This window comes from Oreochromis aureus, linkage group 15, assembly GCF_013358895.1.
Source record: "Oreochromis aureus strain Israel breed Guangdong linkage group 15, ZZ_aureus, whole genome shotgun sequence".
NCBI lineage: Eukaryota > Metazoa > Chordata > Actinopteri > Cichliformes > Cichlidae > Oreochromis > Oreochromis aureus.
This window is the reverse complement of record NC_052956.1, coordinates 16,356,021-16,383,353: the sequence shown is the minus strand read 5'-3', so window position 1 is coordinate 16,383,353 and position 27,333 is coordinate 16,356,021. Positions and strand designations below refer to the sequence as shown.

The 27,333-nt window shown below is 40.1% G+C and overlaps 1 protein-coding gene across 2 annotated transcripts; it reads right to left on the bottom strand.

Annotated features, from left to right (window-relative positions):
* Positions 1–1,138: 1,138 nt before the first annotated feature.
* Positions 1,139–27,330, bottom strand: fntb (farnesyltransferase, CAAX box, beta). 2 transcript variants are annotated; one of them, XM_031730235.2, is made up of 13 exons: positions 27,220–27,330; positions 25,703–25,836; positions 23,094–23,158; positions 19,579–19,651; positions 16,756–16,847; positions 12,644–12,790; positions 11,755–11,838; positions 9,959–10,045; positions 9,700–9,829; positions 5,544–5,676; positions 4,906–5,017; positions 4,670–4,784; positions 1,139–1,583 (listed from the first exon to the last, which is right to left on the bottom strand). In XM_031730235.2, the coding sequence occupies exons 2-13, from the start codon at positions 25,799–25,801 to the stop codon at positions 1,416–1,418; spliced, it is 1,305 nt and encodes a 434-aa protein (XP_031586095.1). In that variant the 5' UTR covers positions 25,802–25,836; positions 27,220–27,330; the 3' UTR covers positions 1,139–1,415. The 2 variants fall into 2 exon arrangements, with proteins under 2 accessions (XP_031586095.1, XP_031586096.1); XM_031730236.2 differs by lacking the exon at positions 27,220–27,330 and adding an exon at positions 23,960–24,112 and having other exon boundaries at positions 25,703–25,961.
* Positions 27,331–27,333: the final 3 nt, after the last annotated feature.

Below are 27,333 nucleotides of genomic sequence, written 5' to 3'. Positions count from 1 at the left end.
CTCTTTCCTGAACTGAGCGTCTTTCATACTTCAGGCCTGCTTATAGGACAAAATGAGTGGGTTTGCATTATCCAGCTGTCATCTGAAAAACCTGGAAACTGTCCTAATGGTCATCAAACCGCATCTTTATTGTGACATACTGAGGTGTCAAGTCATCATTAAGGGTACAAAGGAGGTCATAAAATGTGGTCTTTATGGGGGAAAGAGTTAAGTAGCTGTCTTAGTACTTTGTCCCCGTTTGTCCTGTAATCACAGGTAATCATGGACTCGACACAGTTTGCTACCTTTTAATTTGGCAACACAAACACCTGGTGAAGATCTACTGCATCCTGTTTTGCTGAGCTTCAAGCTAAAGGGAAATTACACCGAGTGCGATTATACACTCGCAAGCCACTTTGTTAAGTACACTAGTACCAAGTTAGATCCTCCTCTAACAAGCTGCTGGAAACATCGGACATGTGACTTTTGCCCATGTTGACATGATAGCATCAAACAGGTGCTGCAGATTGGTTGGCCGCACATCCACGATGCAAATCACTTGTTCAAACACATCCCAAAGGTGCTCTGCTGGATTGAGATCTGCGGACGCCATTTGAGTACTGCGAACTCATTACGTTCACGAAACCAGTTTGGGATGATTTCGGCTGTGTGACACAGTAGATACACCATACAAGTGTGGTTACAAAGGGATAGACAGAATAGTATGTGGCATTAAAGAAAGCACAGTTTGAATTTCAGGTTGTTTTGACTGTGCCTGTGTGTGTAAATACACCAAGTTGCTACCCTAAGGTTGGTGGCTTTACAAAAGCATTTGAACTGGTGTACCTAATGAATTGGCCGGTGAATATAATATGTATATAACCTACAAACCCAGAAAAACACCTGACTGACCCTCAGCCTCCTCAGTGTTTTTCAAATACAGCGGCTTCTCAGTGTGTGGAGCTTCATTCACGTCTGCTGCTTTTTCCTAAACATGATGCTGATATTATGTTGCAGGTGCTTATTTCACCGACCTGCCGCGTTTATTAGATCTGAAATGTATCTGAACAGCTGTTCCACTCATTTACCAATCAAAAGCACTTTATAACACCATCATGAGAAAAGCTCTAACAAGTTTTATTAACCTACTGAAACCTTATAAAGTTCCACCTTTATTTCAGAGAATGAAAACAGACAATGCAAGCGAAAAAAAAAGAAAAAACAAACATATTCAACTGAATGTGAGGCTGCCCTTGCAAAACTGTTGACCTTTATTTGGGCAAACTTCAGCCCTGGTCTGCAGCGAGGGTCGACTATCCCGCTTGTCCACAAAAAACCTGACAACAGCTTCCCGGCTCAGGGGCGATCCCCAGAGCTGGCTGATTTTTGTTATTTTGTTTTAAAAAACGCACAGTGACGTTACTGCTGAGGATCAACTAGGACTGAAGGTCAGCTGATGAGGAGGCAGCGGCGGCGTCTGACGGTCTGTCTTCACCGGAGCCTCCCGGCTGCCTGCTGACCTCGGGAACGGGCATCCGGAGAAAGTGCTGCAGGGCCTGAGCCACCTTCTCCGGACAGATGTTGTAAACTGGATGAGTTGGTGCCTAAAAAGTCAGAAGAAGAAGAAAAATAAGACCTGCGAGATATTTCTTTTGTCCCAGTATGTTTTTTTTCTCTGATCATATCCCATTATGTGGCATGTAGCTGCAGCACTGATGTGGGTGCAACTGCAGTTTCACTATTATGATGCTGTTTTAACATTTTCATCACAGGAAGCTGCCACCATCCACCAAGACTGTTTTATTGATTTATCTGAGCATTGCACACCACAAAGAAACCCACTACACTCTGAGCTGAAAATACCATAGCTCAGGCACTTTAGGGATACAGTTTGAACCTGGCTACTGTTTTAACCTACGAGCCGATATGCATATGCATGTGCAGGGGGAAGACTTACTGTAAACAGCTGTCAGTGCCAGTAATGCAACAGCAAACAGGAAAACAAAACCAAAACCAACTGCCACGGCCTTTACGAGCAACCACACGTGTCATTTCAGTAGCTTCACTTTTTTTTTTTTTTTGAACCCCACTTATTGTAGAGCATCTTTCAGAGCTTCTCATTTTATAGCTCGCTCATATTAAACCTGACTGCACTGCACTCAATAGTCAGCATGGGAACAGCGTTGAGGCGTTTTTGACTCTTCTTGCAGGTGCGTGCAGATAAAACCATGGCTGATAAAAGAAAACCAGTACTTTAATTATTTACTGCATGGTGATGAAATGAAAGGGTGCCAAAAAAAAAAGAAAGAAAAAAAAAAAAGCGGCAGTTAACCTTAAAGAGACAGTTAAACTTAAATATTCTTGCTTTAGCCATTAATCAATCCAGGTTGTTTTAGTGCAAGTTTCCCAGTTTTAGAGATACTGGCTGTAGAAAAACTGCAACTTTCCTTGAAAATAATGGGATTATAAACCAAAAACTGCTCAAAAAGAAAAAAAACCCAAAATAAAATACATATAAAATGTAGTGTTGAAATCATGTCCTGGTTATTAAAAAAAAAAAAAAAAAAAAAAAAATGCCAACCTTCTTAAGCAGATTCACGTATGAGCGATTATCTCTGCAAGCAGCCGTGTCACTGTGCACAGTTAGTTCTCATCTACTCGTGAAGAGCAGCTTGTGTTTGCAACAGCGTGACATGATGTAAAAACCTGTATACATACATAATATTTGAGCTCTATTGTTGGCATTTCAGTTTTTGATGCAAATACGTCCTAAAACATGTTGTTTTATTTTAAATGAAACCACCTGATTTAATGCAGAGTTTTCAGCCAAGACTGACACAGACCTTTAGGAATGAATAATGCCATCAAAAATCTACATATTTCGTTAGCTACAGTGTCATATATATACACATATACGCGTGTGTGTGTGTGTGTGTGTGTGTGTGTGTGTGTGTGTGTGTGTGTGTGTGTGTGTGTGTGTGTGTATATATATATATTAAAAAAAAACAAAAAAAACAAACAAAAAAAAAAAAAACACCCAGCACGCCCCTGCGGGCGGCTTATCCTTCAAGCTCGGGTCCTCTACCAGAGGCCTGGGAGCTTGAGGTCCTGCTTGCAGTATCTTAGCTGTTCCCAGGACTGCGCTTCTTCTGGACAGAGATCTCCGATGTTGTTCCCGGGATCTGCTGGAGCCACTCGCCTAGCTTGGGAGTCACCGCACCTAGTGCTCCGATTACCACGGGGACCACCGTTACCTTCACATTCCACATCCTCTCGAGCTCTTCTCTGAGCCCTTGGTATTTCTCCAGCTTCTCGTGTTCCTTCTTCCTGATGTTGCTGTCATTCGGAACCGCTACATCGATCACTACGGCCGTCTTCTTCTGTTTGTCTACCACCACTATGTCCGGTTGGTTAGCCACCACCATTTTGTCCGTCTGTATCTGGAAGTCCCACAGGATCTTAGCTCGGTCATTCTCCACCACCCTTGGGGGCGTCTCCCATTTTGACCTCGGGACTTCCAGGTTATACTCGGCACAGATGTTCCTGTACACTATGCCGGCCACTTGGTTATGGCGTTCCATGTTTACCTTGCCTGCTAGCATCTTGCACCCTGCTGTTATGTGCTGGATTGTCTCAGGGGCATCTTTACACAGCCTGCACCTGGGGTCTTGCCTGGTGTGATAGACCCCAGCCTCTATGGATCTTGTACTCAGAGCTTGTTCTTCTGCTGCCATGATTAGTGCCTCTGTGCTGTCTTTCAGTCCAGCTTTGTGCAGCCACTGGTAGGATTTCTGGATATCAGCCACCTCCTCTATCTGCCGGTGGTACATACCGTGTAGGGGCCTGTCCTTCCATGATTATGCTATGATATGGCTTATCAGAAAGCCTGTTCTCAAACCTCTGTGTTCTTTGGGAGCTTTGTTGTTGATGTCACTACAAATCCTCTGCATCCAACTCTAAAGGGAGCAGCTTGTACATTCGTTGCTCTCTTCAGCTTCACCTGCTATTTCATTCTATTTCAGCTTTTTCTGGTCGTGCGCTTCACCCACTACATTCTTTAATGGTACCGTTTGTTCCACGAGATTTGGCCCGGCCTACGAGCAGGTGCTGTGATCTCTGGTGGAAAAGTGAGCTTCTGATCCAAGTCAGCCTGCATCTTCCAGCCCTGGACAGTATCCAAGAGTGCAGCTCCCACTCTTGCAGACTGATTTGCTATACGTTTACCTGCTCTCATATATGCGGTTGGTGCTTACAAGTCAAGGACCAGTGGAAGGGATGGCATTCGTGTAATTCTTCTTCTAGGATGACCGCCAGATAACGATGGGTGCAAAGCTCTGAGCAAGAGCGATGCACATCCATGTGTTTCTCAACCATCCCTTCAGGGTCTTCACTAATGATCACTGAGACCTCACAGAGTTATTCAGAAAGCCAAGGCAGGTCAGACAGATATGAGTGTGCACTGATTATCTAATCTAACTCTGAGCGAAACAGGAAAGTAGAGTATATACACAACTGTAGAACAGCTCATTTAGGATGACATGTTTTAACTCAATGTATAGACCAGCTTCAGAATCCACTACCCAACAAGTAACATGCCCTCTCTGTAAAATATTTATTACACCCAACAGTTGTCAAAGTTTCAGATTTTTTTTATATCTGATAAGAACTAATGTATATCTTTCATTCTCACCAATCTATTCTCCTCCTTGCCGAGGATCACCTCGTAATGGTTGTCCATGTTCCCAAAGTGCTGTGCTATGGAGAGGCCGCTGAGGCAGTAACACGTGTGGTAAAAATCTCTGGACCTGGACATACCAAGACAATAAAACAGGGCAGTGATGTTAAAATGCTACGCACGAGTAAAGCTGTACAATTGTGTAGTGTGTGTGTGTGTGTGTGTGTGTGCTCAGATGGTGTGGTACTGACTTGCCAGGCTTATCCAGAAGGCCTCCTGTTGGGTTCTGACAGCACAGGAGGATGTACTCCTGCAAGGCCTGCTGCTCAAACATCCACCGCTGCTGACTCAGCTCTGACTCTCCTGAGCAAACACACAGTTCAGTCACAAGAGGGGGAAAAAAAAAACAGGATGATCCCACAGAAAATTCAGACCTCATTTTCAACATGAAAATGTAAACATGCCGGCTATTTTCAGTTTTAGCATAAAAACACAGAATAACAATACAAATTATAGTCAAAATGTAAAGAAAAATAATCTCCTAACCACATATTCTCTACTTTACCTTTTCGGATTTACATTTTAAAACGAAGGAATGCTTCACGACAAACCTTAAGATTTTGAGACCGATAAATCTATCAGTCACTATTCAAAGAGCTTTTGGTGAAAAACTACTAAAACTGGAAAAATATTCTCTCTTTGTTTCACTGACATTCACTCAGATCAGTTGAAGTCAGTGGAGACTTGCTGCTATTATCATTTCAAATAATTCTGACCAAAAATCACACTTTGTTAAATTTGTTTTCCTCGTGCTGCTTGATGCTGCGGTGTGATGAGACCTTTCAATTTTGAACTGTTTTAAGAGTTTAGGATCAAAATGTAAAGGCACCTTCTTTGTATAAGGCTCTGTGGAGTAAAGGCAGGAGTCCAGCTTGCCAGAAAGAGTAGCAGCCGTCCACTAGTTTATTGCAGCGGCCTTGGAAACCTCCTTCAAATCGCATCTGTCTGCTGACCACCCAACGCTGAGGAGGAAAGGTGACAAACACACATTTAAAATACACTGAATTAACAAAGCATTACTGTATGTTACAATGTGTTTGTGTCCCTTTAGCCTGAGTGGAGTAGTGGAGTGGGGGGTATACACTGTAAGAGTCATCCCAATCAGCATTAAAACATGGCGAAAGCAGCTGATTTTAGCCTTTAAGTATTTTGGACTATTTTTTTTTCAATGCAAATTTCCTTCAATTCAAATTTCTGTTATTTTTTTTTCACATAATTTCTCATTAAGTCAAAGGGTATCATAGATGCATCAAACATGCTACTGCTTTAGCTTTAATTTCATTGCATCTGGGGGCTGAGATGAAAAAAATGCTTTTTATTGGCTACAAATATGAAACTTTGATTTGCTGCAGTGGTGGAGAGTGTTAAAACTGCATCAAATTATCACAATGTATTTGATTTATGATGTGCATTGCATAAGTTAAGCTTTGCTGCATTTGTAGAAATATCATTTGTGTTCTTTAATAACCAGCAAGAGCAGACTAAGAAAAAAAACATCACGATGTGTCCCCTTTTCTGTTCACTTGTGCTACAAGCAGCTGGCGTTCATGTTGATGGAGCAGAAAATAATAGTTGAGCAGCCTGCAGTTTTTGAGGAGTGGAGATTACATAACTGTCATTTTTATTGCACAAAAGGACAAGAACGTATCAGTGAAGCACAAAGTACACCGAGGCCAGAAAACGCAAAATTGAACTTTGTGTTAGCACGCTGTCTTTGCAGGTGCTTACAAACAGAGTGAGTGTGTCCTGAACCCAGCCCAGCAGCCAGAGCCTTCAAGAGGTAACAGAAGCAGTGACGCTTGTAACATTTCCAGCCTCCATTTGTACCTCTGCATGTTTCTACACCAGATGAAACTGTAAACTGCAACCCATTTTTATTTGAAGTGCTCTTTGGAGCAAATTTGCTCTCAACTTTGTGCACACACACAGAAAACCTGTTGTTTTGTTCTGGTAGCAGGCCTGAAATATGATAGAAACTGCTCAGTTCAGAAAAGAGAAACAAGGGTTAGTCCTAGTGGGTGTCCGAGGGCGAAAGAGTTAATAATGTGACAATACGTAGGCCCTGTAACACAAAAGCTGCTTATCAATGGCTAGGTTATTGGGGGAGCAGCCTAAACAGAGTCTTCCAGACCACCCACTCCACCAGTTCTTCTGCATGGACACCAAGGCATTCCAGCTGAGAGATGTAATCTCCCCAGCATGTCCTGGGTCTGCTCTGCCCCCTCCCCCTCTTAGGACATGTTGGAACACCTCACCTCAGAGTCACCCAGGAGATACTGGAGGAGAGTCACCTGAATGAACAAGCTCTCCACCTCTCTCCTTTAAAGGTTAGAGACTGGCCATATATGCAGTCATCCAAAGGAGGAGGGAACTAATGGGTGTTTGCGTGCCACAGAGGCAAATTTTAATTAGTGCACCTTCAAAAGGTTTTAAATGTCTTAATCATGTGAGAAGTGGCTGCCTTTACCAAAGAAACAAAAATGCAAGGCAAAGAAACAATGCGGCTTGCGGTAAAATGAGTATTTTATAGTATTTTTTAGTATTATATATCACGGGCGATCGTGGCTCAAGAGTTGGGAGTTCGCCTTGTAATCGGAAGGTTGCCGGTTCGAGCCCCGGCTCGGACAGTCTCGGTCGTTGTGTCCTTGGGCAAGACACTTCACCCGTTGCCTACTGGTGGTGGTCAGAGGGCCTGGTGGCGCCAGTGTCCGGCAGCCTCGCCTCTGTCAGTGCGCCCCAGGGTGGCTGTGGCTACAACGAGGCTTGCCATCACCAGTGTGTGAATGTGTGTGTGAATGGGTGGATGACTGGATATGTAAAGCGCTTTGGGGTCCTTAGGGACTAGTAAAGCGCTATATAAATACAGGCCATTTACAGGCCATTTACCATTTTTGCCTTGTTGTTCACGAATTTAATGAATTCCTAATGAGAATCTGGACTATGATCATCACAAGATCATTAATAGATCCCCTTGAAAATAAACCATGACATCACGTAAATGTGAAAGTTGTTCATTGTGAATTATCTATGTATCTCAGCGTTAATGATTTATGCATTCTCTCACATACAATTTTTAGGTTATGACTCGAGTTGTGCAGCAAGTCTTGCTGCTTTTGATATTCTCCACCTGGTTTCAACTTACAACCTTTGCTGACCCACCGCCTTCAGTCAGAGCCATATGCCGGGCGTCTCTGAGGGACGGACACACAACAACTTAGAGAGCGCGCTCTGTTGACCTGCCACTTGAGCTGGGTGTTGGGTGAAAATAACTGTAAGGTTGTTTAAAGGTGGAGGGACTTTTTAGCAGCGTGCAAGCAGGTGTGGAAACAGGTTTACTTAACAGTTACATGCAAATGTAATCACATAGTATTTGAATAAAAGCTAAGGGATGATGACATCAAGTGTTTTATAAGCTCAATAAATTAAAAAACTGCTGCAGACTGGCCTTCTGGTGACAGCCTTATCATTTTATCTTCTCAGGATGACCTCAAGCTTTGTGTCAGCGAGCATCTGCCCCACTGCAGCTTCCCCGAGCATGACTCAAAAGCTCAACCTGCATCAAAGCTAAAGGGCAGCTGCTCCCAACCTTTTACTACTAAGGAAGAAGGAAAATGAGATTTCCCTGAGGGGAGAAACAAAGCATCCAACAGTTGCAAAACAAAAACTAATGTAAACCTTGTCCTCCAGAGCGCTCCGAGAGTAACTACATGCACAGATGTTTATTCTACAGTACAGAAAGAGTGATTGAATACACGGAAGCACATTAAGGTGCAGGAAAACAACATAAAGAAGTCATAAAAGGAACATCGGCAGTTTTAGTAGATTCAGGAAGAGTGTAACCCGTGTTTTTTATAGCTCCGGTTTACAGATGTCTCCTAAACAGCTCACATGCAGGTCATTATTAAGTTACTCCTGTGTAAAGAGGACAGCTACAAGGACTCTGCGAATGCGTTTGTGTAATTGTGCCAGTTTAAACGAGTCAGTGAAGAAAGAGCAGGTTGCAGTTTTCCTGGAAACTGCTTCAAACAAATTATGAGTAATTTATCACAGAAACCAAACATTATAATCAAACCATCAGAATAAGGAATTTTGTAAAAGTTGGACATTTGTAGGCTGCTTTTTTTTTTTTTTTTTTTTTTAAACTGAAGCCCAGTGGGAATTACAGTCACTATGGTAACCTAGGTGACATCAATTATATATTTATCAGCAGTAACTTTCACTCTTTAACTTGGGACCTGCTCACTTCATGTAATCTGTGGTTATTTTGTTGCTTGAAGTCACTGAATACTTATTTCCTTTTAGTACTTTAGAAGTTTGTGTTACTGTGCGATAGTGCACAGTAAAAGTAACGTGTAGTGTAACGATGTATGCAAGGACAAGGACAGTTCCTGAGTGACTAATTTTGGGCTTTTCCCGCCTTTATTAGATAGTTTTCAGTAAAGAGGAGACAGGAAAGGTGCCCAACAAAAGGCCTTTGGTCAGAATCAAACTCAGGCTGCTGCATTTGGTCTTGCATCATCTGCTTGCCTGCTCAACTACTGAGCTAAACCAGCACCTGACGTTTGGCACTTTTTGTGAATGTTTAACTTGGGAATTAGAGGCCTGTGAATGCATTAAAGTCAGTAAATATAATCACAAAGATAGCCAAACAAACTTTTAGGCAAAGTATGAGAACAGCTTAACAATAAGTAGATCAGATTAATGTTTGTCAAATAAGGGAAGGAAAGACTGACATAGAGAGATTTCTCCAAATTTTTCAGAAGATGAAATTTCGTTGTGAGTTGCAACATTGTACTTGATTTGTAATGACATTTTCTGCTAGCTTCGTCATAGAACTGAGCACCCAACTTTGAAAGCGATAAAACTTGCGCACAAAGCCCCTGTTGTGACCGACAATGATAGCATCTTTTTCTGCTGTTGGGACACAGACTGAGCATTTGAGGTTACAATAGAGAGGAAAAGGCGGGGAGGGAGGATGTGCTCACCAGCAAGGCTTTCAGATCCAGCATGTGTTCTTTGCCCAGGATGACAAGGGCGGCTGTACCACAGAACGTGTAACCGCCATGTGCCTCCAAACCCGGTACTCCACTGAGACCACCCTCCCAGTTCTGACAGCTAGAAATCAGTAAACCATGTAGTTAAAAAACAAAAACAAAAAAAAAACCATACATTGGATTATGTAAAGAAGCAGGACAAAAATGCTCTTTAATAATTTACTCAGAGTGCTGTGGTCGGTTGTTGTACCTGAGAATCCAGTTGGTTGTGTTTTCAAACAGTTTAGGTGTGAGGATGTTTGTGAGCGATGCTACCGAAGCTGCACAATATGCACTCCTAAAAAAGCAGAAAAAAAAAAATCAGGCTGATAAAGATCACGATAAAGTTGAGGGGGAGCAGGAAGTCTGCTCTCGCTAAACATTATCTTACTGTAGTTTGAGGCTGCCAGCAGACCAAACATAAACATCTAATTTGCCATTTATGTTCCCCTGCTGTTCAGTCACAGTCATTTTGACTGTTACATATTTTGCATTCCTGCAATGTTGAGACTGCGAGGAATCATAACTAAACAAAAATTCAAGAAAGGTTAATCTTTGATATTGTCAATGAATCACTTGAAAAGCTCAGGTATTGGCCGTAAATAAAACTGCTTATTTGGTCGCAGAGATCGTCCAAAAACTCAAAACTGTCACATAAATAATCTTATTTCTTTATGATGAACACTTTGGCTGTACTTATGTGGGTTCACAAAAACTGTGTTAACTAAATAACTACTGAGAGGTTCAAGCCAAAGACCAACAATAATCACCAGTAATGCAAGAAAGACTGTTTTAATAATTGGGATTTATTTGATTTCAATTTCTTTCAAATATGATAACACAGGATTGCTGCTTTTAATGTGCATAAACTGATGTGCTTATGTGTGCTGGGAAAAACCTTAAACCAGGTTTGTAGAAGGACAAGTGACTTTTTTTTCCCTGTTATGATGTCGAAACAAAACACAAATGTGGAGCAACTATGTGATGTTATCATGTCAATATGGACCAGAATCTATGGAAAATGTTTCCAGCATCTTGTTGAATCTATGAAACAAAACAGGCAAAACAGGATCCAGCCTGGAACTGGCAAGCTGTACCTAATAAAAAGTTCCCCTTGAATGTATAAGCCACTTTTTGTTGGAGTACTTTCATCTGGAAAATACGTTTAGTGCTGCTCGTGAACAGTGACAGCAGCCAGACTTGTTCATGGTAATTAAATTAAATGTGTTTTTAAAAAAAGCTAATTCTGCTAATAGCAGAAAACAGTGATTACATGAATAAGGTAATTAAATCTTTTCATAACACTGTATATGACCACACTTACACTAAAATCAATAGTGTCTTTCAGAAAATCCTGTAAGTAAAACCCCTAAAAAAACTTTTAAAACAAGGATAAGTTTGTTGACAGTTTACAGAAATGTGACTCAAAACTGAATAGCAAACCTGCCTAAGAGAAAGACAGTTTCAGTACTACATAATGGCACCTCGATGCTAATTGGTTGGAAACAGATATCAGGCTCCTCTGAGAATGAAAAAGTACCTTCTGAAGTTCTTTGTTCAAAGGAAACTGAACCTCAAAGAACAAAACAAAAACATAACAAAAAAAACAAAACAAAAAAAAAACAGCCCCACATAGCAGCCTCAAAGAGGAAAAAAAAACACACACACAACCGAAATGAGATAAATCCACTCTTATGTAAAAGAGATGTGGGCATTTCTCATTATTTCCCCTGTTATCAACACTAAAAGAAAACACAGGAGAATATAAATACAAAGGAGAGTGTGCTTAAGGGGAAATTAGCCTTCAAAAATGACCCACTTATTGAGTAGGATGTACTATGATCAACACAGTATGGACACCAAAGATGTTTGGTGTCAAAGCAGTCATCTAAGTAATTAACTATATAAATCTTCTTATGTGGTGAAAAGCAAATTCTAAAAACATAAAAAAGAACCTGAGAAAAACAGAAGGATAGAGGAATCAGAATTTATCTTCTGGGGCCTCACCTGACATCCACCTCTCCACCGACGTGCATCACAAAGGAGCCATCTGGCTGCTTCACTGACCACAAGAAATCTAGCAGCTTCTCCCTGGAGAAAGTCAAAACAGAAGGAGGAGAAGGGTCGATTAGAAACAAGGATGAGTTCATGGTGTAAAGAGGAGGAGGAGCTGTAGATGGAGTGAAGAATAAACAGAGGAGAAAGAGGGCAGGGGGTGGAAGAGTAACTGCTGCAAATTTAATAAAGCACTAATGCAAAGTCAACACCCGCTGTCTAAATCTGCGTCACTGCGAAGAAACGGGAATCGCTGCTCGACTGTAAACACGCGAAACTTCACCTTTTCTCCGTCACGCAGCGTCAATTAGGAGAAAAACAACTCATGTAAACAGCGTTTCGAAACGCTCTTATAATGAGCTGCTGGTTAAATAACATTAACATGATCCGTAGCTGCGACAACCCCCTACAACTGTAAGAAAATGTGTTATAGTGGTTATAGCATAGGAGGGAAATTCAGTTACACAAACAAATTTAAAGGCATAAATTATGAATTTCAATTACACAGCCACCGTTTAGTTTCATCTTTATTTGTGAGAGAACAAATTGCACAAAAAGATTCATCTCACAGGATAACTGCAAGCTAATTTCAATCTAAAGCCCACAGGCATGTGGACACAATATTAAATAGCCTATAAAATACAATTAAATATCCAAGATACAATAAGAGCACTGTAATAAAGTATGCAAGTCTAAAAGAAATCCAATAAATATCATGATATAAATTAGGGGTTGTCTGACATATGGCTCATTTCAAACAAACTGAGCTGCTTTGACAGAAGCTGTTTTGTGTTTGTAATGTCAAATTTTACCACCCTAGCAGCACACTGTGTGATCATACCTGTCTATAACATTATAGGCCTCATCTGTGCCGATGATGCAGAGGGCGTTGACGGCAGCGTAGGTGGGTGCAAGGTGGGCGTGTTGCCCCGGTCCCCCGGCGAACCCCCCTGTTGGGCTTTGACAGCGTGCCAGAAACTGACACACACTGGAGAGCAAAGATACAGAGGTTATGATTTCATTATTTATTTAATATACAAACTGACAACCACAAAGAGCAGCCAAATGGTACTACATGAATGTACTACAAACGCCAGCATACTCTTTCTTACTTGCTGAAATTGCACAGCAGCAATAAAACACTCATTAATTGCATTGATAGTTTGAACAAATGTATTAGCCCACCACCCAAAGGTCTACCCCACAGCTGCCCTAAATTAACAGTAATTGCCAAAAATTACATTTATGTTTGTAAAAGCTAATCCAGCAGCAATAACGCTAAAATATAATTACTGTTTTTAATCAATTTTCAAATTCACTGTTTTACAAAAAAGCTGAAAAAACACATTTATTTAAACACGTTAACATCAGCATCCATAGGACTCCCCCAGATCTGTGTCAACACCCAAAGGGTTCACAATTTTTGGCACGTTTAGGCAATCTGCAGAAATGTATGTTTGCACAGATAATGAGTTTTGATGCTCACTTCCTTGAGTTGCACAAGATATTGACACAATTTCTAAAAAAAATAAATAATGCTGATATCTAAATACTATTTTTATAACCAAATATTCAAAGAGGTGTCAAGAAATGGCGAACACAGCCATATCATATGTTGCAGTTACACATCTTTAATCATAAAAACATTTACTACCAGTAATTTGTCACTGAGTTCTCCTACATGTTTTATAGCTTTTTTTAAAAACAGTAATTGGCCCATTACTGTGGCATGGATAGTGTATTTTTTAAACATTATAGTCTTCAATCTTATTGCAGTTTTCTGCTTCTAATCACTGCATTGCAATGTTTTGGTGTAAACCAAGGCTAACAGACCTTCAGTAGAAAGGTCTGTTAGCAGCTGCAGATATCTAATACCCAATGTGACAATGAAAATGATATGAAGGTGATGATCAAGTTGCTTTTGCATAGAAATGATTAGAAACCATAATTACTTGCATTAGCATATTTTTAGAATATCTTTCATAGATAAAGTTTGTGGTATGAGGCTGATAAGCACAAAAATACACAATAGCGTCAAAAATTACTCCACTTGGCCATCTGAGAGTTAAGTAATCCTGTACAATACAGATTCCAGTCTGTATAAGTACATACAAAAGAAAAATGTACGTACCACAGCTTTCTTTCTGTTTGAAAGTTTGACACTAATTATTTCACCTGACTTGAACAAACCACTTTTTCTACACGCTACACAGACAATTTCCGTTTACTAAATCATCACAGCTCCTATTTTCTATCTCAGACATGCAGAAAGTTGGCAGGCTATAAAACACGCTCCACTGGGCTATTTCACTTTAGCTGACGTGTCACACCGCATAGACCAACTCTACCACAGGTCCCTTTCTTTCCAGCCTCCATGCACCACGCTGCTTCTCTCACAAATGTCCTCTTCATCCTCCGCCATGGAGAAAAATAATAAAACTGTAAGAGTGCCTTGAGCCAAGTGAGTTGGAAGGGAAGCCCACTTTAATTTCGGCCAACCAGTCTGGTGCCAACACTGACCTGAGAACAGTGTACACTTCATAAACCAGAGAAAGCAATCTCTTGTAGGTTGCATTGTTATAGATCGTTGAACAGGGCCAGTGTTTTTGTGTGTGTGAGCACAAAGCCATCACGTTGGCGCCCGGGCAGTGCCAGCCGGTGTGCTGGCACGCCTCACGGTTATAATGAGAGCGTGGGCTGGCAGCCTGGAACGGCGACTCGCTACGTGGTTTGCAGAGTGCTACTTTTGACTGGCAGTAATTTAATCAAATGACATTTTGGTGGCAGTGAGAGCAACAGTGTTTGAAGCCGTGTCAGCATAAACATGTTTAAAAGTACACCTGCCAGTCGTGCACAACGTTGTCATCACTTTTAATCACACTTATCAGGCATAATAACTCTTGGAAAAACCTTCATTTCACTGCTTCAAACATCAACACCCCAGCTTTTTATTACTGCGAGTTTTTTATTACAGAGGATAAATTGAACTTCTTGAAGTTAGCTATGGAAACAAGGACAAGGAATGATTTAACAGCAAAGCCCTGGCCAATGCTGCAGCTGGACTGGAAAAAGCATTTTATTGGTCATTATATGGTAATTTAATAAATAGCTTTCATCTCTTACCACTTCTGGTTCGGTTTTATAAAACGGCGACTTGTGTTTTAGGAAGGGAGCCAGAGGATAGGGGGAGTTTACAATAACATTGGTACATGTAATGTAGTATAATGTTGGCGTTCAACACCCTGTACCTGTGGTGGACCACTTGTGATCGCGAGCCTCTTGAATAGGTCGCCCGGTGCGAGAAACCTTACAAACAATTGCAGTCTGACTCGGACTGCTGGCACATGATCGCCTTCTAATTCATAACAGTCAGATTCCTGACACGCTGCAGTCAGTCAGTCAGTCTGCACCAATGAGTGTATCCCATGTGTGACGTGGCTCTTTGCAATCGGGGATCCGACTGAACTGACTGCCAACTCGTTGCATTCTGCTTATATAAAAGCAAGGTTGCTGAGCACTTAAACTGCCATCTTGCAGGAACTACATCACTACTTTGGGGTTCCAGCTAAACTGTAAATCAAGTAGTTAATATGAATTTTTCTGTAGGTAGATGGGAACAGAATTGCAGTGTTTACAATATGTCACAGTTACAAATGAATTTTAAGTATCTGCCAACTTCAATCATGACTGCAGACCAACTCCATCTTATTGCTGTTTCATCACCATCTTGATACGCCAAGGATGCTTTGAAGAAGAAAAATAACCGCAAGTGGTCACAGACCTGGCCCGCATCTTCAAAGCAACCGTTTCAAAGGCAACGAAATCACAAGTTCACACTCATTTTGTTTGTGCCTCAGTATCCAACTGCTGTTTGCCAAAGTGTGACTGTAGTGTAAGGAATAAAGTATAAAGGACATTTTAATTGAGCTAATAATCTCTTTTTATTGTGTATAACCTGAGACATAGGAAAAGCTGGTATACCTGTATTCTATACAGATGCTGTCTGATCTTCTAACTTGTTTTAAGCAATATAACGTGTTTCAACACACCTGGACCATTTTAGAAAAATATGTTGAAATTTTGGGTTTATTCATAGGAATTATACAAATGTGCATAGTCCCTGGTTCTGAGAACTGAAGCAGATGCCCTAAACTTGCATTCTTTTTCAATGGCCTTTACAGGTTGCAGAGAAGTCTGACGGAAAACACCCTCAGGTTCCTAACTCTGTGACATTTACCACTGAACCTATAGGCTGGTTGGTAATTTCAGATCACACGGAATAAGATACACTACATTATATTCATTATTGGAGCCAGAAAGGAGGAATATCCTGCACAAAACTGTAAACTGTCTCCTTTTTAGGGACTCGTTTAACGTAAGAGTTTGCTACTACTACCAGAAGGGGGCGGTAATGTGTCTATAAGCCGTCTGCTAACCACCAATAATCAACCATAACAGAAAAACACCACTTGCCTAGCTACCAGGAGGTGGACCTGAAAATTATTATATATTAGATTTTAGTTTTCTCTTTTGTATAGCACAAAGCAAAAAAAAAAAAAAACTGCAGTCATCAAGGATGCTGTGTGGAAATCTTTAAAAAAATAAACCAAAATGAAATCCACTAAAAAACCCTTACTGTTAACTTACTGTTAAGTAAAGCTAGCATATCACAACTATACCATATTTATACATTTACTATTTATGGATATTTAAAAAGAAAGGGCGGCGGGTTATTGGTGGGTGGGATCTTCAACAAATGGGTGAATATTTTATAGTAAATATTGAACAATATTTGTGTGTCTGTCCTCATTATCATCACACACTTTTTCCACTGCAGTAGTGTCTGCTTTACTGCAATAATTATGAGAACCATGCAAAAAGCAATAAATAACAAAATTCTTTGGCAGTGCACGGGTATTATTTGGCTCCACTCTGTTGTCGTGTGTGACTCACTCTGAGGCGACGGCAGCAGGAATGGGCTCCTGTAGTAACTCCAGACTGTGAAGAATCCAGAAGCAAAGCCACGGTCGGCTAGCATCCAGACACTACTCGCAGACACACACACACAAAATCAAATGGGCATCATATGACCGATTACAGCTATAAATGAGATTGTGAGATCAGTCAGTCAGAGGCACAGATGAGAGAAAAACAATTCTGCCAGACACAGAAGGGGCAGGAGGAGGAAAATGATGGGAGTGAGCCACACAGAGACATCACACCAACTCATTTTCTGCAGTTGGTAAATGGACTTTATGATTATGTCTGCCATTTATGATGCAAATATTAGTTATGTGATGCTTTTTGTGCTGATTTTATTACATATAATTCAAACTCGGTTTGTTCTCTTTAACACTGCGTACACTTAACTACATAAATTGGCTGTCTGCCTGCTTTTATGTGATCAAAGGAAACTCCACTGAAATAATGAAGTTACTGAGCTGAAGAAAAGGAGAAACACAAAAGCTTTTCTCTCTTCTGGCTAGAGTAACAAAAAGCACACACATTAAAAAAGTAAAAGATAAAAAAGCAGTGACTTTGCCAGAAGCAGACAACTATATTTTTTTGGCCAATTTAAAATTGCAGCATTTCTATTTAAAGCCGAGGATAACAATTCGGCATTTTTCCAGAGGCAGTGAGAGTTGGTGTCCTACTGTTCAGCACACGATATTAAGCATACACTCACCAGCCACTTTGTTAGTTACACACTTATCGGCTTAATAATGCAAATACCTAATGTGGGATGGTTGTGCCAGACCAGCTGATCTGAGTATTTGAGATCATCTCTACAGTTTACCGAGAATGGTCGCAAAAAGAAAAAATATCCAGTCGGCACTAGTTCTCTGTGTGGAAATGCCTTGTTGATGTCAGAGGAGAATGGCCAGACTACTTCGAGCTGATAGCAGGTAAGCAAAATACACAACAAGCTGGTTCTTGAAGTAGATGGGCTACAGCAGCAGAAGACCACAGTGGCTGCCACTCCTATCAGCTGAGAACAGGAAAATGAGGCTCCAATTCACACAGGCTCGCCAAAACTGGACAACAGAAGATAACTAAAACGTTGCCTGATGAGTCTCAACTTCTGCTGAGACATTTCCATCCTGCATTGTATCAACACTTTGGGCTGGTAGTGGTGGCGTAGGCACACTGGGATCCAATTAATACCACCTGAGCACCTGTTCACATTTTAGACAGAGAAGACAGATGGTTTGAAAGAGGAGTGAAACAAGCCATCTATGTCCACTGTGAACGACCATCTTTGAGCAGAAGTTGTAGCTTATAACACCAACTGTCTGCCATCTACAATCCAGTGTCGAGATCCCTTCCCAGGCGCCTTAACGCCCACTCACATTTTGGGCCATTTGATCTCAGTAAGTCACATAATAGGGTGGGGCAAGGTCTCACAATGAGTTCACCCGAAAACTTGGCTGATTGTGACCCAGACCCGTTTTCACACCATGGCTTGTGTGATTAGGCAGAGGATCAATGGGAGTTCCACGACCCTCTTAGGGACACTCCCAACAGGGCTTAAAAATCTGGGTTTCTCCACCAGTTGCTCTTAGAACTGAAGAAGCTTCTCAAATGAGAGGTGAAATGTCTTCAAGAAACTTAAAGAAGTCCAGAGGCTTTTCCTTCCAAGGAAGAACACTTACTGACCATGTCCATCCCTTTAGGATCTCACACCACCCTTTTTTGCTGGCTGTTTCCAGCATGAAAATTTACCAGATCACAAACTTCAAATCATCTCAAACTGCTTTCTTAAACATGAAAACGAGCTGATGGTACTGAAATGGCCTCCACAGTCATCACATCTCAATCTCAAGCTCCGCAAAGCTCTCCAGAGAGTAGTGCGGTGTGCTGAACGGATAATTGGAGGTGAGCTTCCCTCCCTCCAAGACATCTACAGGAAGCGGTGCCTGAGGAAAGCGGGGAGGATCATCAAGGACTCCAGTCACCCCAGCCACAAACTGTTCAGACTACTTCCATCAGGAAGGAGGTTCTGCAGCATCCGGTCCCGAACCAGCAGACTGAGAGACAGCTTTTTCCACCAGGCCATCAGACTGCTGAACACGTCATAGACACCTCACCCTCACTACTGGAACTTCAACATTATGCACTCCATACTGTACATTAATGCCACTGTTTTGCACATACCTACCTCTGTATATTTTATATTTTATATATCTTATTTTATTGTTTACTCTATTTCATTTGTAAAACATGTATATACACACTCACACACACACACACACACGTAGAAAAACATATTTAGTACACACATTCAGTAATGTATATACCTTTATACATGGTACATATATTTATTACTTTTTAGATTAGCCATTTTTATATTTTGCTTGTTGCACGTTATTGTATTTTGCACAACTCTGTTGCTTGTGAAGCTTGCACACAAGAATTTCACTCGCATGTACTGTACCAGTGTACCTGCACATGTGACGTGACAATAAAGGTGATTTGATTTTGATTTGAATCCAATAGAGCACCTTTGCGCTGTGGGGGAACAGCAGATTCTCATCATGGATGTGCGACAGACAAAACTGCAGCAATTGTGTGATGCTAACATTGCTATCACAGCAATGTTTCCAGCACTGAACAGCTCAGTTCAGAACGCAAAAGGAATAAAGTGGCTGATGAGTGTAAATACAACGTCTACTTTGATTGAAATACAGGTTTATAAGAAAAATTTAAACTACATCTACATATCTACAACACATAATTTGTGCGTGTTTTCTTTTATTTATTAGTAATTTACTGTACCTCATAAGCATCTGATAAATGACGTAAGCCCTTCTTGAGATACTGGTAGTGTTGTTCCCGCAACAACGTTGGCCTGAAAAACAAACGCAGGACAAAAAGTTAAATGTCAGACAACTTGGAAATTTTTTAAAAAAATAATTAAAAACAAAATCAGAAAAGTGTCAGTGCTCATAATTTAAAAATTTAGACACACAATTCACTTGTTTTTCTAACATTTGTAAGTTTAAATTTAAAAAAAAGAAAAATTGATTTATGTGTCAAAAATTAATTATTCACCAGGTAGCCCAAAAACTGAGAAACACAAGAGTGATCAAACTCTGCATTATTTATTCACTCTTCTTTTAGATATTCAGATCCTCAGCAGTCTAATTAGCAACTTCTGTTTATTTTCTTCCTTATTTTTTATTCACTTTCTATTAGGAGAGCTTTGAGGCCTGTCCTCATTAAGAACAAAAAGAAAAAAAGAAACCAAAGCCAGGCAAACCAAAACATCAGCTTAGCCTTTCAAGTTTTAAAGTATTTCTCAATGAAACTAACAAAAAAAAAAGAAAGAAAAAAAAAAGTCACCATGTTTATCATATTTTTCTGCACTGTGTTTTTTTATTTGTTGTCGATAGTTTTAAGAGTTTTAGGCATAAAAATCCATCTAGGGAAAAGCACCACAAACCGCCCATTAATGCTGTGGTATGTGATACTGGTCCATATCATATTCTTGTCCCTAATAAACATCAAATTAAGTTGAGGTAGATAATCACACATATTATAATATATAGGAAATTAAGGCAAAAACTAATAAAAATAAACATATGAATGAAAGAATGCCTTAAAACACTATAATAGAATGACAGAAACTAAGGAGCCGCATAGTTAATCTTTAAATGTTTGAATGGAAATTCAGTCTGCAGCGCTACATAAACATAAGTCTGACTATATATCTGCATCAATGACAACTGATACCCACCCACTCTGATTCTCTGCTTGACCTTTCCACACAGTGTTCGCTACACCTGTTATAATATTCGCTTTCTACCAACACAGAATGAGTCACAGATCACTACATGACAGAAGCAGAGCTCCACATCTAAAAGCCGGTCTGCCCACCACACCAAATATATGTTCAACCCACCCTTTTAAATGCTGAGAGCTCGACAGGCTACACGCAAGTGTACAGAACGAAACCAAAAAGTAGTGAAAGAAAGAAAACAAAATATACTAAATGGACAAACAAAAACATGACTAAACGAGATAGGGGGGAAGAAGAAATTAAAGAAATAAATGAATGAGCAAATAAATAAATAGAGCAAAAGAAAACAAATGACCAAATGAAGGAAGGAAAAAGAAAGAACAAAATAAAAGGACAAAAGCTATGGAAAAGAAAAATGAAGAAGAAAATTAATGGTTAAGTAAATAAAGGAAGGAGAGCAATACAAGATAGAAAGAATAGAAGAACTAAAAGAGAAAGAAAAAGAAAGAAAGCACAAAGAAAGAAAAATCTAATAAGGCAAATTATCAAAAGAAATAAACTAATGAAGGAAAGAAAAACAAACAGTGGAACAAAAAATGAAGGCACAACAAAAAGATATTTTTACAGATTGCTTACATTGATTATAGGTTTTGTCGACCCAGCTAACTCAAACAACTTGCCAAACTTGCTTTGTTGTACCCCCCACGGGACATTTCTGTTAGAGCCTGTAGCTGTGGATCCCTTAACCAGAGGCGCTGAGGATTAAGATGCTACTTTCAAATCCTTCCTCAAAACTTATTCTTACAGAAAGTATTTTTAATAATAAAAATGTTCTTATTCCTCCTCCTTTATTTATTCTTTAAATACTTTATTTAACCCGTCCTGTAAATCACTCACTGCTTTTATATTTCATATGATCCATTTATTATGTCTTGTAAAGCACTTTGCAACTATGTTTTGAAAAGCGTATCTAAAAAGTTTAAATCTTGCCTCCCATCTGTTCGAGGTCGAGTCTCGGCCAAGGCTGAGAAAACAATTATCACCACTAAAAGCAGGACCTCAGCTGATGAATATCACGGATTCTTTAGTAGTACTAAAATGCATTTCTCCATTGGTTGCAGTACCGCTCACATTCACATCTAGCAGTTGTCATAGAAATGAGATGAGTCACCTCATTGAGAAGCGACGGCAGCTGATAGCAGAAGCACACTACGTGGGCAGATCTACTCGCCGCTAAGATAACAGCCATCGTGCCTCACAGTGCAGCCTTCTCTAATAGCAAACAAACAGCAGGTGTTTGTGATTAAAAAAACATAATAACAGCTACGGCCAATAAGCAGTGTTCCTGTAAATGCCTCATTATGGCTGTTCATGTAGCCACCTTTATGAGTGACTGATGAATAGGCAATTATTATTGCTATGGCTACAAAAAGTCTGGCCTACTTGTCAGCATGAGTCTGAAAATGCACACTTTTCTGGAGTCAATTCTATAAGTCATAACCAGGCCGATTTAGTGTCCTGGTTTCAGGTAATGACTGTAACAATGTAGGAAGCCGGGGGATCATTTTGAGATTTTTATAAAGACACGAGGCAATTCTACTTTTCTGTTTCAGAAGAGTCACCCGACAAAGAACTGCAAAGAACCCATCCTGTCTCCTCCTTTTTCAAACATCAACATTACCCATAAATGACTCAATCTCACATATAGTGAAAATACTTTGGGATGCACTGAAAATTGGTTCGGTCGACATTTTCCTTACTGTCTGCTATCGGCCCATTGGCAAATAAATTGCCAATCACTGATGGCAGTGTTTATCACCTACATCCTTACATCTGTGATCCATTTTCCTCATTTTGTATTTGCAGTATTCTAAAAATGTACTGCAGTGTGAAGGAGGACTTCAAATTGTTAATTGTCATGAAGGTTTCTTTGTTCCCCTTGGACAAAAGGAGAAACAACCCCCTCTCCTCTATTTTAAACGCAAAGAACAAGTTGGTACACCCCTACAAATAATACGTCATTCTTATCTCAGAGGCTAGCTGTAGGTGTGCTGGTGATATCCTTATACTGGGTATAAAAAAGCTAGATTTGATACATTTACGCTTCATACTTGGATTATAGTACGTTTTCCTCAAAGGCAAAAAGTCAGTGTTATCCTATTTAACAGAGGCCTGTGCTTTTTCCTTTGGCGGATATCCAAAATGTCTTTAATCTATAATGAGAGCTCATCACTCCTCACAAACAGGATAAACATAGATATTAGTGGGAGATGATTAAAATTCTGGAGCCTACAGGTAGATGTTGGTACAGTGGAGGGATTGAAAATGTTGGCAGCAACACATGGCAGCATCAGCATTAACATGTCAGAGGGAGAGACGGGGATTTGCAGTTAAATTAACATTCAAATCTGAAGGTGGTGTTTGATATACGAAGTGAGGAGAACGAGGCACATCACAGGCTGTAGTGGGCTGAGCTGTCTGCCTGAACGAGCTCACAGACTCTGCTCCATTGAAGCAAGCATATATTCTACAACACACTGCGGATACTTACTGTGGTAAGCTGTGTATTTGCTTGTAAACACTCATGACTTCTTGAATGGATTGTTCCACCTTTTTCTAGTAAAAGAGAAAAAAGCAGCAATGTGATTGGTTGTTGGGAAGCTTATTTTGAGGGAAAAAAACAGATTTCAGGCATTTCAGAAAACAGAATTATTTCCTATGTAAAAATCTGGACTAGCATCAGCCACAAAATCCAGAAAAGGTGCAAACATGTAAACACCTGTTCATATGGATTGATGTGTAAACCCCTGAACATTAACAGCTCGTGTGTTTCGTGGTCAAAACTGTCAACTCAATCAATTCAAAACATATAACCTCATATTTGTGCCTTACACATGACCTATATTATGGAAAGTGACTGAAAGAGCAGGAACTACTTTATCAAAGTTAGCAACCAGGAATATTTAAAACTTCTATCATAATCAAATGGGTAACTTTTGACATTATTTGTTCATGTATAGCTTCATTTAGACCAGGGATGTAAAACATATGACAAGTGGGTGAAAAAGGCCAGCCAAAGGGTCCGATTTGGCCCTCTTGAGGGCTTTGCAACGTGTGAAATTTCTTGTCACATCACCAATAGTCACTATTGTTCCTGCTATGGGGATATGCTACAATATGCATATACTTCTGATTGTACTGTTTTCTTAACTGTATGGTGTCATCAAAAGGGGTAAAAATCAGCAAAATTAGCAAAAGCAACAAGGCAACTAGATGGACACTGTCGTTCCACCTGATCGAGTTTTATGTATGTTTGCAGAGACCAGAAACATAAATAGCACATCTTATAAGTTACATAACTCTAAATAGTTCTCATAATAGTTCTTTTAAACTATATATGACCATTTAACAGTGTACCTGTAACCTGTATATTTTCATTATCTTTTTCTCATTGCATCTTTCTCCTCCTCTTCTTCATCTGCCTGATCCGCCATCACTGCTCTCGCTTCCCTCATTTCCACCTCATCCTCTTCCTCACCTCAAAGCTCATTTCCTGAACTGGAGTCAGTGCTGTAACATGTATAAATAAACATGTTCATATTACGAATTGTCAGCAGATTAAACACGTGACTGTCTCATCTCCAGGCAGCTGAGCCAGCTAAACAACAACAGCTAGTTAAGCTAACATCAGGTCAGCTAACATTGAGTATCCTGAAAATCCAGTTTTTCCTCTGATAAACAGTTTATTACATTCCCACATGGTATGAGAATTTATTTGCCAAGTGTCCAAGTTCAACAGTGTTATATCCACTTCACAAAAGTTTCACTAACGCCGCTAACAGCTGTGTCATTGACAAAAAACTTCTCAACCACTTGCCTCACTATTGCTGCCATCAAGGCAGTGGAGTTCTTCCTTGACTCATTAACTCATACTGGAGTCTTTTCACAAAGTTTTACAGCTTTCTTCAGAGTAAACACACTAGACACCCAGCATATTTACATGTAAATAGTGGCCTGACAGCCTACCTACCTACAGTCACTACAGATAAACAGTAGCAAGAGTTTCTGAAGTGATTCTGGGGTGTTTTAATTTCTAAACATCTGTTGTCCTGCAGCAGCCAATGTTGTTAGGATTACGCACTTGAATTGGCAGGGATAAGAACACAGAAGTCATCTGACTACAAGCTACTATCTACTGCCCTCTGGAAGTGAGACCTTACATACTGTAACTTTAAAGCCTATACCTTCACATTTAACTTTTATCAAATGACACATTCCAATTTCCTAAGACAGCCAGGGCTTCATTTGTTCACTTGGCACTTTTAAATGTGTTCCTAAAGTATGAACAAATTCAGGTACTAAAATATTGATAAATTACTGAATTGTGCATACCCACTGTAAGAGACTATCAGTGATTTTGACACCCTGGACTGAGATGTGTGTGCATGCTGCAGCAGCTGCCGCACCTTCCCACACAGACTTGAGAGAAAGATCTCTTCTGGAATCCAAATAGCAAAAATGTACATAAGAATAATGTTTGCTCTCTCCCCCCCCCCCTCGCAAAAACAATGAAAGATGAACTTTTTAGAAATGAGCAAAAATGGCAGTCTGTATCCTAGATTCCTTTTTTATTAATGCAGTTCTGACTTGTGCCTTGACTGAAGTGATAACTGTTACTGGATCTGATCTAATATGATTGCAGTGGAGTAACTTTCAAGAACAGTGCCCAGGATGCAGATATGTTCAGACGCTGTCAGAAATTGGCGTGTTATAAGGTTTTTTCAAAATAAAAGCCCTCTCCTGCTATCATGTTTTAAATGGGAAGAAACTAAAGACAAAGTTAGACTTTATGTCATACCCAAGCTTAACTATTTTAATTAGTTGGCTAGCAGCTAGCTACATTCAAACTTAATCTCATTAAGGAACAAAGCTAGCCATCCAAGGGCTAAATGGATAAAGCACGGCGAACTAATGCCCGCAAACAAGTTTCTGATTACTTTTTGAATCAAAGTGCCGACACTTTATCAATATAACGCATTGTGTGTATGGCAGCTGAGTTTCTGTGCACTTTTCTACACCCAGAGTGGAGAGCCGCACGTTAGCATTAGCCACACTGCCTTACTAAAAAAAAAAAAGAAAAGCTAACGCTCGTGTGCTTACCTGCTCCACAGAAGTCACCGTCTCTACCCCGTCATCCAAGAACATTTCTGCCGATTGCTGCTCACGGAAACACCGCAGAGGGTTAGGCATGTTGTCCATGGTGGTGAAGGGACCTCTTTAGATGTGCGGACGCTCTGAGTGAAGAGATAATTTTGTCGCTATTGGTTTGTTTTGACAGTTCACTCACACTTTCGCTGGACTCCGCTCACTTCCTGTTGGGCGGAAACTGCGTGGATAACCGCTACGGCGTCTCCAAGGGAACAAAAGTCTTAGTGGCGTTTCATTCGCTGAACGCGAGAATGTAAAGAAACGAGCAGTGCCGCTTGGAAAAAGTGGTAAACATATATTTTAAGTAAAGTGTTTATGAGCGTGTGTATTTTGACAATTTGAATTTAATTTAATTAACTGGCATTCTGATAGTCAATGTAACCGCAGGTAATATTTCTGCCGTTGATCTATGGTATGTGTATGTATGGTAAACTACTGGGGGGCAAGAAAAAAATACCGGAAATAGTTCAGTTTTGCCTTCAAAATAAAAATGAGAGTTATTCAAGGTAAAATCAACCACCTTTAAGAAAGGGTTTCACGGTTACATATAACAAATTCCCCTCTCGCCCCTATCGCCCCTAGCTATCCTTCAGGCTCGGGTCCTCTAGCAGAGGCCTGGGAGGTTGAGGGTCCTGCGCAGTATCTTGCTGTTCCTAGGACTACGATATATACAATATAATAGGGCTGTAATTAACTGCACATTTGTTTGTTGATGTTATGTACATATGTTAAGAGGCTTAATTAAGCTTTTGCACATTTACTAAACTCTATTTTTCAGGCCCGGTCTTGTAAAGTTGTCCTGAGTAAAACTTTAGGGCTATAATTATTATTGTTGTTGTTGTTATTGTTAGTATTATAGAGATGACTCTCTGTCAGACATGTATATTCTACTGTACATTGTGATATTCAGTGCTGAGAATTATTGCATGTGGTATGAAAGATTTCCTACGTCTGTCCTTGTAGCAGTACAGCTGAAACAGTCTGTTGTAGATCCTGTCTCAGGACAGATACAGGCTGTATATCTAACCCATCTCTGTGGCCCCTAGCCCTGTAGATGCTACAAATAATAATCTACTCAAAGTAGCAGTACCTTATATGATTGTTTGGACTTGATTGTTATTAATGTTATATTACTGCATTCCAGAAAGGTGCTGCAAGACACCAATAGCACCATACCTTACGATTACTAAAGTAAAAAAAAGACAAGCTTTATGTCTTTTCCTAAACAATTTATTAAATCACCATTTTATGTTTTGTAATTCATAAACATTTTTAGATTTTGTTTTGGCAGATATAAACAGCTAAAGTCTGGGAAATTTTGGCCTGGTATATAATTTGTTGTCACTATCAAAACTTTTAAAGCCAACAGCGTGTACAGAACATGTTAAGATTCAAAACTAGTAGCGGGAAAGGGGCACTTTTATGTTGAAAAACATCCCCGGAAGTGTCTTTTTATCATTGAGTCTCACCTGACAGCGATCCACCGCGCCCAGTGGAAGCTGGAGGCTGACGGTGAAGCTGGGGCATCCTTGTTTTGTTAACCACCGACCCAACACCAGTGAGCAAAAAAAAACCAAAAAAAA

Bases quoted from the DNA above. Each gene is read 5' to 3' on its own strand.
- fntb (XM_031730235.2), bottom strand. From the start codon at position 25,801: ATGGACAACATGCCTAACCCTCTGCGGTGTTTCCGTGAGCAGCAATCG. The intron at 19,652-23,093 runs GTAAGTATCCGC...TTTGTTTTTCAG, and splicing joins CAAATACACAGCTTACCACA to GCCAACGTTGTTGCGGGAAC. The intron at 11,839-12,643 runs GTATGATCACAC...GACTTTCTCCAG, and splicing joins GCCTATAATGTTATAGACAG to GGAGAAGCTGCTAGATTTCT.